Here is a 12644-nt window from a genome sequence, read left to right as displayed (position 1 = left end):
GGTTCAAATCTCACCGGTTCAAGGTTGACTCAGCCTTCCATCCTTCTGAGGTGGGTGAAATGAGGACCCAGACTGTGGGGGCGATATGCTGACTCTGTAAACCGCTTAGAGAGGGCTGACAGCCCTATGAAGCAGTATATAAGTCTAACTGCTATTGCTATATATTTTAGCCACCAGTCCTCCAATCAACTTCCACTCCAGGGTGATGGGATTAAGAAGGACAGGGCATAACCTTTGAGGACATAATGGGGTCAACTCCCCACCATTTGGCAAAAGGCATAAGCCCCATCATTGCGCAACCCCCAGAACAAACTTCGAAAGTCACAGAAAGATATATAAAGATCCATCCACTCATCCCACCATTTAGCTGTTGTTCTGCTTCATCATAAAATATCCTTTCCAAACAGCCTCCCTGTTGTTTCCAGTGCTTTTATCCCAGCTTGCAACTGAACCAGATGGATTTTACCTCCTACTGGTGGATGATGGGAGTGGGGATCAGAAGGGTTTCCTCCCCCCACCCCCGTCCTCCCTCCCTCTCCGGGGGCAGCCAAGGCCCACCGCTCACCTGTCTCCGTAACGAAGGTGAGTTTGTCCACGCCAGCTTCATACGCTCTGCCGGCGAAGGTCAGTGAGATGCGGAACGGCTGCCCTCGGCGTACGAGGAGCTGATGGGACCCCATTTCGGAAGTCTTGTGCTTCAGGCTGTTCTCCTCGCATTTCAGGTCCCAGGTCTCTAACTGAAGATCTGCGGGAACCAAGGGGGAAAAAAATCAGATTTATTTTTTTTAACAATTTTTTATTTTATCAATTTCCTATATGCATTCACAATTATATGATCTCATAACTGTTATTAATAATATGTATTTATAACAATTTTTTCCCCTACAGTTGACAATATACTTGAAGATTGCTTTTTTACCATCCCAAAACTCCATCTTATCTTACAACGATCCTACTTCTTCTTCCCTCCCTCCCTCTTTCCTTCCCTCGTTTCTTCTCTCCTACTCCCCTTCCTTCCCTCCTTCCTTCCCTCCCTCCTTCCCCCTTCCCTCCTTCTCTCCTTCCCTCCTTCCTTCTTCCTTCCTTCCCTCCTTTCTTTTCTCCTTCTCTCCTTCCTTTCCCCCTTCCTTCCCCCTTCCTTCTCTCCTACATTCCCTCCTTCCTTCCCTCATTTCTTCTCTCCTACTCTCCTTCCTTCCCTCCTTCCTTCCTTCCCTCCCTCCTCCCCCCTTCCCTCCTCCCTTTCTTCTCTCCTTCTCTCCTTCTCTCCTTCCCTCCTCCTTCCCCGCTTCCTTCCCTCCTTTCTTCTCTCCTCCTCTCCTTCCTTTCCCCCTTCCTTTCCTCCTTCCTTCCCCCCTCCTTCTCTCCTACATTCCCTCCTTCCTTCCCTCCTTTCTTCTCTCCTTCTCTCCTTCCTTCCCTCCTTCCTTCCCTCCTTTCTTCTCTCCTTCTCTCCTTCCTTCCCTCCTTGCTTCCCTCCCTCCTTCCCCCTTTCCTCCCTCCTTTCTTCTCTCCTTCTCTCCTTCCCTCCTTCCTTCCCTCCTTCCTTCCTTCCTTCCCTTCTTTCTTCTCTCCTTCTCTCCTTCCTTTCCCCCCTCCTTTCCTCCTTCCTTCTCTCCTACATTCCCTCCTTCCTTCCCTCCTTTCTTCTCTCAGATTTATTTATTTTTCCTTAGGAATCTTCAGCAACTTTACAACACCAGAAGGCAGTTGAGGCACCTCTTCAGGACTTCGCTGCGTGTAACGACGATAGTCCTCGGTTTACGACAGCCTGCGACTGTTGGAAGTTACGACGGACTCCCCGTAAGCTTCTTGAGCAGGTAAGGAAGCTAAAAACGGCATCTATGGCTGTTTTGCATCATCCTGTGTCCCAGGATTGTTTTTACTATTATTAAGTTCGAATGTTTTACGTTTGATTTACAATATATTTTTTTTGCCAGAAATTGGTGTTTATACTTCCAGTTTCTGGCCAAAAAAGAAAGAAAGAAAGCCCCATAGTGAACCATGGATTCATTTAAAGTCAATGGCGTTTATTTACAGCTGCTGTAAATAAATTGATTGTAAAATCAGATCTGGTCATGAAGAACGTGCTTCACAACCATCCCATTATGGACATACGACCATAAAATCATGTAGATCAGTGTTTCTCAACCTTGGCCACTTGAAGATGTCCGGACTTCAACTCCCAGAATTCCCCAGCCAGCGAATGCTGGCTGGGGAATTCTGGGAGTTGAAGTCCGGACATCTTCAAGTGGCCAAGGTTGAGAAACACTGATCTAGAGTTTCCAAGGGGTTGGACTAGAAGACCTCCAAGGTGCCTTCCAACTCTGTTATTCTGTTGGCCGTAAGTCAAGGACCGCTTATACACGCAGTGAGGCAGATTTGGTGGCCATTTATGGTAATGCAAAGTCAGGGTTAATATAGATTTTCAGAATTATTTCGTTAGGCGTGCCGTAATGAAAGTTTTGGAAGAAAAATAAAATAAAATTGACTCCTAATTTTTTTTTTAATTGTTTCCCCTGTGGAAGCTTTTATGTTAAGAAAAGAAACTGTAATGATACAAAAACCGAGCTGACCTCTGTGGATTGATTGACAAGGAGAATAACAGAATAAGAGAGTTGGAAGGGGCCTTGGAGGTCTTCTAGTCCAACCTCCTTCTCAGACCCTAGCCTAGGGGTGTCCAACCTTGGTACTTTAAGACTTGAGGACTTCCAACTCTCAGGATTCTGGGAATTGAAGTTCACAAGTCATAAAAGTTATCCCATATGGATATCGTCCCCCTATGCAATTCCGGACAAATGGTTCTCCAGTCTTTTCTTAAAAACCTCCAGTGATGGAGCTCCCAGAACTTCTGAAAGGGAAGCCAGTCCACTGATTCATTCAGAATCGGAATTGGAATAGAGTTGGAAGGGACCATGGAGGTCTTCTAGTCCAACCCCCTGCTCAAGCAGGAGACCCTGTACCATTTTAGACAAGTGGCTGTCCAATGTCTTCTTAAGGACCCCCAGTGATGGAGCACCCACAACTTCTGGTGGGAAGCAGTTCCACTGGTTAATTGTCCTCACTGTTAGGAAGTTTCTCCTTAATTCTAAATTGCTTCTCTCCTTGATTAGTACAATACATAGCAGAGTTGGAAGGGACCTTGGAGGTCTTCTAGTCCAACCCCCTGCCTAGGCAGGAAACCTTATACCATTTCGGACAAATGGCTATCCAACATCTTCTTAAAGACTTCCAGTGTTGGGGCATTCACAACTTCTGGAGGCAAGCAGTTCCACTGGTTAATTGTTCTCACTGTCAGGAAATTTCTCCTCAGTTCTAAGTTGCTTCTCTCCTTGGTTAGTTTCCACCCATTGCTTCTTGTTCTGCCCTCAGGTGCCTTGGAAAATAGTCTGACTCCCTCTTCTTTGTGGCAACCCCTGAGATATTGGAAGGCTGCTATCATGTCTCCCCTGGTCCTTCTTTTCATTAAACTGGACATACCCAGTTCCTGCAACCATTCTTCATATGTTTTAGCCTCCAGTCCCCTGATCCTCTTTGTTGCTCTTCTCTGCACTCTTTCCAGAGTCTCCACATCTTTTCCACATCGTGGCGACCAAAACTGAATGCAGTATTCCAAGTGTGGCCTTCTGGTGCTTTGGAGAATGGCTTGACTCCTTCTTCCTTGTGGCAACCCTTGAGATATTGGAACACTGCTATCATGTCCCCCCCTAGTCCTCCTTTTCTCTCCACTAGCCGAACAATTAATTCACTTTTACCTGAATTAAGAACTAGAAAAGGACTGGGAAGAGAAGGCCGTTTCTCTCTGTGCCTTCACCTTATGCAAGTTGGCAGCTTTAAACAGGAGGAGAAGAATTGTGTTTTTATGAATGAGAAAAGTGACTTTGAATTGGATTTATGTACTGGGGACGGGTGTGGGATCGCTGAGATGTATAAATGACTGTTGAAAAAGGAGCACAGGAGTTGAACACGTCAAAGATCGTTTGATTAACTGGGCAAAAAAAATAATTGGATTTAGCCTCCTGCTCGATCAAGGGCAGAATATGGGGAGCGAAGGACCGGAATTTACACTGAATTATAATCTGAAAGAGGAGTTTGATAAGGTGATGTGTCGTTCGTATTTAACACCCGATAGATTGTGAAAGATGCATAAGAAAGGTTTTACCATCTTTCTTCCCACAGCTGTTAAGTGGATCCCTGCAGTTGTTCATGGTCGTTAAGTGAATCGGGATTCCCCCCCCCCCCCAATTGGCTTTGCTGGTCAGAAAGTAACACAAGGGGATCATGTGACCTCAGGACTCTGCAAGCGTCATAACTGTGAATCGGTTGCCCAGAGTCTGAATTTTTGACCACGTGACCAGGGAGATGCTGCAAAGGGTGAAAAACGGTCATAAGCCTGGGCCGTTGTAACATTGGTCGTTAAATGAATGACTGTAACTTGAGGATGGCCTGTAATTGTGGCCTGAGGCTCCTGCAAGCTAGTTTAGTCTCTTATTTATTTATTGTATTTTTTATTTATTCTCAGGGAACTTCTCATATGGTCGCCCCAATTCTTTCATAGATTAGCAGAGTTGGAAGGGACCTTGGAGGTCATCTAGTCCAACCCCCACCCCAGCAGGAGACCCTATACCATTTCTGATAGAGGGAAGTCCAATCTCTTCTTGAAAGCCTCCAGGGATGAAGCTCCCACAACTTCTGAAGGCAACTTCTCTTCCATCGGTTGATGGTTCTCACTTGTCAGAAAGTTCCTCCTTAACACACACAAACCCTTTCTCGTCCTCTTTTTTTCTCTTTCTCTCTCTTTTCCTCCCTTTTTTGCATTTTCTCTCTCTCTCTCTCTTTCTTTCTCTTTCTCTCTGTTTCTTGCTTTCTCTCTTTCTATTTCTTTCTCTTTCTCTCCCTCTCTTTCTCTTTCTTTTCTCTCTCTCTCTCTACTTCTCTCTCTTTTTCTCTCTCTATTTCACTTTTTCTCTTTCTCTCCCTCTTTTTCTCTTTCTCTTTCTCTTTCTTTATCTCTTTCTTTTCTGTTCTCTCTCTCTCTTCTTTTCTCTCTCTCTCTCTTTCTCTCTCTCTCTACTTCTCTCTTTTTCTCTCTCTATTTCACTTTTTCTCTTTCTCTTTCTTTATCTCTTTCTTTTCTGTTCTCTCTTTCTCTCTCATTTCTCTTTCTCTCTCTCTTTTCTCTCTTTCTCTCCCTCTTTTTTTCTTTTTCTTTTTCTATTTCTTTTTCTCCTTCCCTCTCTTTCTCTCTCTTTTTTCTTTCTGTCTCTTTTCCTCTCTCTTCCTTTCCCACATCTTCTTTCCTCTCTCTCTTTCTCTCTCTCTTCTTTCCTCTCTCCCTTTCTCTCTGTTTATCTCTCTTTCTTTTTCTCCTTACTCCCTCTCTTTCTTTTTCAATTTTCCCTTTCTCTCTTTCTTTCTCTTTCTGTCTCTCCCCCTCCTTCTCCCTCCCTCTCTCCTAGGTTTTAAGACAGAGTCGTGGATGAGTAAGAATCTTAACACCGGAGGGGACTCTGGAGGTCATCTTGTCTAAGCGTAGGGTAGGAGCCCAAGCCAAAATGTCCCAGACGGGATGCTCAGCCTCTCCTTGAACCCACCATCTGTCTGATTCACGGATTCTACTCAGATGAGTAAGAATCCTAACACTGGGAGGTGCCCTAGAGGTCAGCTAGTCTAACCCCCTACTGAAGGCCGGAAACCGAAGCCAAAGCTTCCCAGATGAACGGCTGTTCAGCATCTCCTCGATCCTCCTACTCATCCGTCTGAGTCATGGATTCTGCTCCCATGAGTAAGAATGTTAGACTTAGAAGGGGACTTAGAGGTCATCTAATCTAGCTCCCTACTGAGGCTAGAGACCCAAGGCAAAGCACTGCAGATGAACTACTGCTCGGCCTCCCCTTGAACCCATAACTCATGGACTCTACTCGGATAAGTAAGAATCTTAGATACAGGTAGTCCTCGATTTACAACAGTTCATTTACAACAGCACTGAAAAAAATGTGACTTCTGACTGTTTTCCACCCTTACGACCACTGCAGAGTCCCCAGGGTCACATGGTGAAAATCCCGCCCCTTAGCAACTGATTCATACTTATGACGGTCGCAGTGTCCCAGGATCACATGATCCCCTTTTGCCACCTTCTGACAAGCAAAGTCAATGGGGAAAGGTGGATCCACTTAATGGCCATGTTACTAAATTAACAACGGCAGTGATTCACTTAATGGCATCAAGAAAGGCCGTACAATGGGGCAAGACTCACTTGTCCTGCTTAGCATCAAAAATTCTGGGCTCAGACGTGGCCATAAATTGAGGATGACCTGTAGGAAAGACATTGTAGAGGTCATCTAGTCCAACCCCCTACTGAGGGTAGGAACCCAAGCCAAAGCTTCCCAGAGGAATGGCTGCTCCGCCTCTCCTTGAACCCATTCAGTCCTCTGCTCAGATGGGTAAGCCAAAGAAGCCAAAGGGAACTTGAAGGTCATCTAGTCCCTACTGAGACAAAAAGTGGATTCTACTAGATAAGACCAATTGTCCAGCTGTTCAAACCTGGACTATACCATCCACAATCCACAAACTGGGGATGATGGGAGATGAAGTCCATGTCAGGGTTCCAAGCAATGAATCCAAAGCAAGCAAAACTCCAAGGCGGGTAGATTCCACAGAGAATACATTTATTGGAAATATCATATTGGCGCATATCGGGTGAAAAACCCACTCTGAAGTCTCCTGCGGTTTTCACCTAATTAAAAGTAAAAGGTTTTCTTCTCCCCACCCCCCACCCACCCCAGCATGGCTCTCCAAAATGTTTAAAAATTTGGCCCCCAAATGTTGGAAGTGTAAAAAAAAAACATACCAGGCACTTTTTTTATCCTATGTGGTGGACATGCAACAAGGCCAAAAGATATTGGAAAATGATTCAATCATGGTTGGAACAAATAGTGAGAGAGCAAATTTTGTTTAAACCAGAAATTTTTCTCCTAGGCATTAACACCGGAGGGGTTTAAGAAAAATGGACTCTATCTAATTATCCATGTATTAACTGTGGTGTGCATAACTTTTGGGCGGTATTGAAAAAAAGAAAATATACCATCAGAGTTAAATATAATCAGAAAATTTTTGCCCTGTGCGGAAGCATATCGGCTCACTCTTCAACTCAAAAATAAAGGGGAATCGGAATATTTTGAAGTCTGGAACAGATTTAATGATTGGTAATAAGACAAGGTAATAAGACTGGAACAAACTGTATATATTGTGATTGGACAGAAGGATAGGCAATGTATTAAGTAAATAGGTAATGGTTGAGACTAGCTGTATATAATGTGATTGTATGGTCACTTCAGCTTCGTGGTACTGTACTGTTTTAAATGTAAAAACAATAAAAATATATATATTTTTAAAAGTATAAAGGTTTTCTGCTTTCTCAAAACAATCAATCACCAGGTCCAATCAAGGCGCGGTCTGGCATCACTCCGCCTTCCTCCGACCAGGTGTGAAAACGACCTTGGTTCCCAAGAGAAAGTATTTTGTTTTGGCTACAAGATTCCCCCCTATCTCAAATCCCCCACCCAGACCCTCCCCTCCAGGGTCGCGACACTGAAGCGTACAAAATGGCTTCGGTCAGGCCAGCTTCAGGGTGGACAGCCAATCCATGAAATCCACCTGTTCTCCAAAGCCCCAGAGCAGCAGATGGAAACTCATCAAGGAGAGAAGCAATGTGGAAATAAGGAGAAACTTCCTAACAGTCAGGACCATTAACCAGTGGAACTGTTTGCCACCAGAAGTTGTGGGTTCTCCATCACTGGAGGTTTTTAAGAGGAGATTGGACAGCCATTTGTTTAGAAGGGTATAAGGAATCTGCTTTGAGCAGGAGGTTGGACTAGAAGACCTCCAAGGTCCCTTCCAACTCTTGCTATTCTGTTCTGTTAGTTTAATGAAAAGGAGGACTAGGGGGTGGACAGGATAGCGTCTTCTAATATTTGAGGGGCTGCCCCCGAGAAGAGGAGGTCAAGCTATTCTCCAAAGCACCTGAGGGCAGGACTAGAAGCAACGGATGGAAACTAATCAAGGAGAGAGGCAACCTGGAATTAGGGAGAAACTTCCTGAAAGTTGGAACAATGAACCAGTAGAACAATTTGGCTCCAGAAGTTGTGGGAGCTCCATCACTGGAGGCTTTTAAGAAGAGGCTGGACAGCCATTGGTCTGGAACGGAATAGGACAGGTGGTGTCGAACATGCATCACCACGTCATCGTCATCATGTGACGTATCTGGACAGGGACAGATGGGTGGCCCCAGACAGCCTCATGATCTTTACACGTTCCCATCCGCACGCATGTTCGATTCTTTGTTTAAACTATTTATTTTGAAGAAAGTTGTAAAATGCAGCAGAAGAAACCAAAAAGGTATTTGGAGGCGGGCAACTGAGTAAATGGCCTTTGATTTGGACGCCAACCATCGTCGCACCCGGGACCTGCCCAGTGGAGGATTGGATGCTCTGTTCCTCTTTTTTACGGTAGCCTATTATTTTATTTTATTTTTAACGTTGGGATCTATGGCACGCAGAGTCTTTCTCTTTCCCCCCTTCCTAAGGAGCAATTGATAAAGGTGACTAAAGGGTAAATTTGGGCTGCATCTTAACGGGCAGCTGGTTCATTATTTCGGGCAGGAAAAAAAGCTGGACTGATGGCACCAACAGATTGGAAGGGATGAGCCTTCTCCAAATTATTATTCTCTGCCCAGATTTCGGAGTTCCACATCGCTGGCTCTGGTAGCCAAAACAGAACAGATGCACCCGGAGCATTTCCGCTCTTCCGTTGTCATTTTTATTTTTTAAATCCTCCCCGTAGCGCCCTTGAGTTGCGCCGACTCCTTGTCACCCGGCCAAAACAACACCTGAATCTACGCCAAGGAAGCAAATTTGGAAGGACCGAGCAGGCGAGAGTTACGACTTACAACGCCCTGCGTTTCTATGACCGATCTACAAATTGTAATGCTCTTCAGTGGGTCATAAAAAAAAAACGGGGTTTGCAAATAAAGCGGGGCTCTCCATCCTTGGTAACTTTAAGCCTGGAGGACTTCAACTTCAAGAGCCAAGGTGGCGCAGTGGTTAAAAAGCAGCACTGCAGGCTACTGCTAGATCAGCAGGTCAGCGGTTCAAATCTCACTGGCTCAGGGTTGACTCAGCCTTCCATCCTTCCGAGGTGGGTAAAATGAGGACCCAGATTGTTGGGGGCAATATGCTGACTCTCTGTAAACCGCTTAGAGAGGCCTGAAAGGCCTATGAAGCGGTATATAAGTCTACTGCTATTGCTATTGCTATTATTCAACTCCCAGAATTCCCCAGCCAGCAAAACTTTAAGCCTGGAGGACTTCAACTCCCAGAATTCTCCAGCCAGCAAAACTTTAAGCCTGGAGGACTTCAACTCCCAGAATTCCCCAGCCAGCAAAACATTAAGCCTGGAGGACTTCAACTCCCAGAATTCCCCAGCCAGCAAAACTTTCAGCCTGGAGGACTTCAACTCCCAGAATTCCCCAGCCAGCAAAACTTTCAGCCGGGAGGACTTCAACTCCCAGAATTCCCCAGCCAGCAAAACTTTCAGCCTGGAGGACTTCAACTCCCAGAATTCCCCAGCCAGCAAAACTTTCAGCCGGGAGGACTTCAACTCCCAGAATTCCCCAGCCAGCAAAACTTTCAGCCGGGAGGACTTCAACTCCCAGAATTCCCCAGCCAGCAAAACATTAAGCTGGGAGGACTGGGAATTGAAGTCTTCCCGGCTTAAAGTTGTCAGGGTTGGAGACCCCAAATAGAGAGAGGAGGGTGCACAAAATTTTAGAGGCTGAGGTCATAAGTGTGAAAAACAGTCACAACAAGTCACCTTTTTCAGTGCCTCTACAACTTCGAACAGTCACTAAATGGAAAGTTGTAAGTTGAGGGCCATCTCTAGGCACCCTTAAATCAATAACTAAATTTCCCCTTCACGATTTACGTCTTAAAATCCCGCAAGTTCACTCTTGTTTTGGCCCTTTTGGAAAGTAAACCAGGCAAATGCATTTTTTTTGTACGTGCCACCTCTGGCTAAAAGGGATCAAGCTTTTCATTTTGATGGGCACTGTGATTGCCCAGAAATAGCGAAATAAAAAATATACTTCATTTTATGATGTCTGTCTCTCGAATCCTACGGGAATAAGTGAGGGAGACGGCCGGGCCGTTTCGAAATAGGATAAATAAAATAAGAACATTCCAAGCTCCGTTTGCCAAGGTAGCTATAGAAATCAAATAAATCAAATATAAATAAATAGAATTAAAGATTCCTCCCTATACGTCTCTTCCACGGTTACATATTTTTCCTTATAAGCCCAAATGAAACAGACTTGTGACATGTTGAAAAATCTCAAACGCTGTCAATCCTGCGCCAGACAGTTATTCTTCGCCAAAGTGGCCGGTTATTATTTTGCAGTTCATTTCCCAACAGGTTCTAAATCCACCCTGCATTAAATCATCGCCAGTAATCCGATGTGGGTTCGAAAGCTTTAAGATACCCAGAGATTTTTAAGGGGCAGTTTTGCCCAATGAGGGGGTGAAAAGAAAAAAAATCCTTCTCCATGCTTTAAGAGCGTCAACAAAACTTCTCTTTCAGACTGGAGCGAAGTTAGTTTTAGAGGAACATGCATGCTCAAGTTTCAGCCAGAATAGAACTGGAAGGGACCTTGGAGGTCTTCTAGTCCAACCCTCTGCCCAAGCAGTATACCATTTCAGGCAAATTGCTGTTCTTTTATTTTCCTACAAACCTCCCGTGTTGGCGCACCCACAACTGCTGTTGGAAAACCCACAACTATTTGTCTGAAGTGGTCTAGGGGTTTCTGCCTAAGCAGGGGGTTGGACTAGAAGACCTCCAAGGTCCCTTCCAACTCTTGTTATTCTATTCTGTTCTGGAGGCAACTTCTGTTCCGCGGATGAATTGTTCTCACTGTTAGGAAGTTTCTCCTGAGTTCTAAGTTGCTTCTCTCCCCAAATAGTTTCCATCCTTTCCTTCTTCCTTCCGCTGCTTTGGAAAATAGGTGGAGCACCCTCTTCTTTGGGGCAGCCCCTCCAAGACTGATATCATGCCCCCCCCCTTAGTCCTTCCTTTCTCCAGGCTAGCCAAACCCAAATCCTTCCTACGTTTTAACCTCCATGCCATTTTCATTTTTCTTTTTGCAAAACTTTTCCAAAAAGTTTTGCAAAGTTTTTTTTCTCGACAGTTGAAGGTTGGAAAATCAAGGGGGAACCCCAGATCTCCAAAGTCCCCGGACAGGGACCTTCTTCTTCTGATTATTCTGATCGTTATTATTATTATTGTTGTTATTGTGTTTTTACCTTCTGCCATGGTGCCTGCAGAGAAGCTGCCTTCCGCTCTGCTCTCCCGCTGCCTGCCTTGCCAGCCCGCGAGCCACGAGACGCTGCGAGGTTACCTCCGACCCAAGGAGTCCTCTCCCTTTTATAGACATCCCCTTCCCCTCCCCTTGGCTGGGGGGTAGATCAGTCATCGCGAAAGGAGAGCGGGGTGGGTGGGTGGGGGGGAATGGCAGCGGAGGGAGGTTTCCAGGAAAAAGTTAAAGGCACCCTTTAAAAGAAATGAAGTGAGACCGAAGGGTGGGCTGGTGCTGAAAGGGGAAATTCGAGGGACGGGCCCGGGGGTGGTGGTGGATTCTAACTGGAGAAAGAGCCCCCCCAGCTGGCTTCTCCTGGTCAGGTCCCGGGCGCAGCGAAGGCTGAGAATTGGAGCTGTCCGTCCCGCTCCGTGTCATCACCTTGCCTGGCACGGAGCTTATCTGCGCCTCCCTGGGAACATGTAATGTTTTCAGCACCTTGGGAGTGTCCTGGTGCCCTCTGGGTGCCCCCTCTCCTTGTGTGGAAGGGCTGGGAGTAAAAAAAAAAGGGGGGCTCCGCTTTTGAGGCAGGAAACCCCACGAGAGGCTTATCGGGAGAGGCAGGCAGGAAGAGGAAAAGCAGGCCCCGGGACATGTGGGGTGGCAGAGCCGAAGAGAGGAGGCCAGCCTTCTGGGTCCCTTCTCCTCCTCAATCAGAATAGAGCTGGCAGGGACCTTGGAGGTCTTCTAGCCCAGCCCCCCCTGCTCAGGTAGGGGAGCCCATACCATTCCTGACAGGTTCAGTCTGAAGAGACCCTGTACCCCATGATGGTGAACCTATGGCGTGGGGGCACAGGTGGCGCGGTGGTTAGGGTGCAGTACTGCAGCCACTTCAGCTGACTGTTATCTGCAGTTCGGCTGTTCAAATCTCACCGGCTCAAGGTTGACTCAGCCTTCCATCCTTCCGAGGTGGGTAAAATGAGGACCCAGATTGTTGTTGGGGGCGATATGCTGACTCTCTGTAAACCGCTTAGAGAGGGCTGAAAGCCCTATGAAGCGGTATATAAGTCTAACTATTGCTATTGCTATTCTTAAAAACCTCCAGTGTTGGAGCAACCACGACTTCCGGAGACAACTTCTCTTCCCCTGGTAAATTGTCCTCCTCACTGTCAGGATGCTTCTCCTTAATCCCAGATTGCTTCTCTCCTTGGTTAGTTTCCATCCATCGCTTCTTCTCCTGCCTTCAGGGGCCCCGGAGAACACAGGGTGGAGGCTTACTCCAGAACATAGAATAATAGCA

At 46.1% G+C, this 12644-nt stretch overlaps 1 protein-coding gene across 1 annotated transcript in view; it reads right to left on the bottom strand.

The window, feature by feature from the left end:
- The window catches only part of TGM2 (transglutaminase 2), a 57475-nt gene extending 45963 nt beyond the window's left edge, over positions 1 to 11512 (bottom strand). The window contains 2 exon segments of the mRNA XM_087720881.1: positions 566 to 745; positions 11352 to 11512. Coding sequence (XP_087577007.1) covers positions 566 to 745; positions 11352 to 11361 — 190 coding nt within the window. The 5' untranslated portion in view covers positions 11362 to 11512.
- Positions 11513 to 12644: the final 1132 nt, after the last annotated feature.

Source organism: Thamnophis sirtalis, unplaced genomic scaffold, assembly GCF_051295495.1.
Source record: "Thamnophis sirtalis isolate CommonGarterSnake01/CBP01778 unplaced genomic scaffold, rThaSir2_p1.2 scaffold_7, whole genome shotgun sequence".
NCBI classification, from domain to species: domain Eukaryota; kingdom Metazoa; phylum Chordata; class Lepidosauria; order Squamata; family Natricidae; genus Thamnophis; species Thamnophis sirtalis.
The sequence above is the reverse complement of the archived record's forward strand: the minus strand, read 5'-3'. Positions and strand labels throughout refer to the sequence as shown.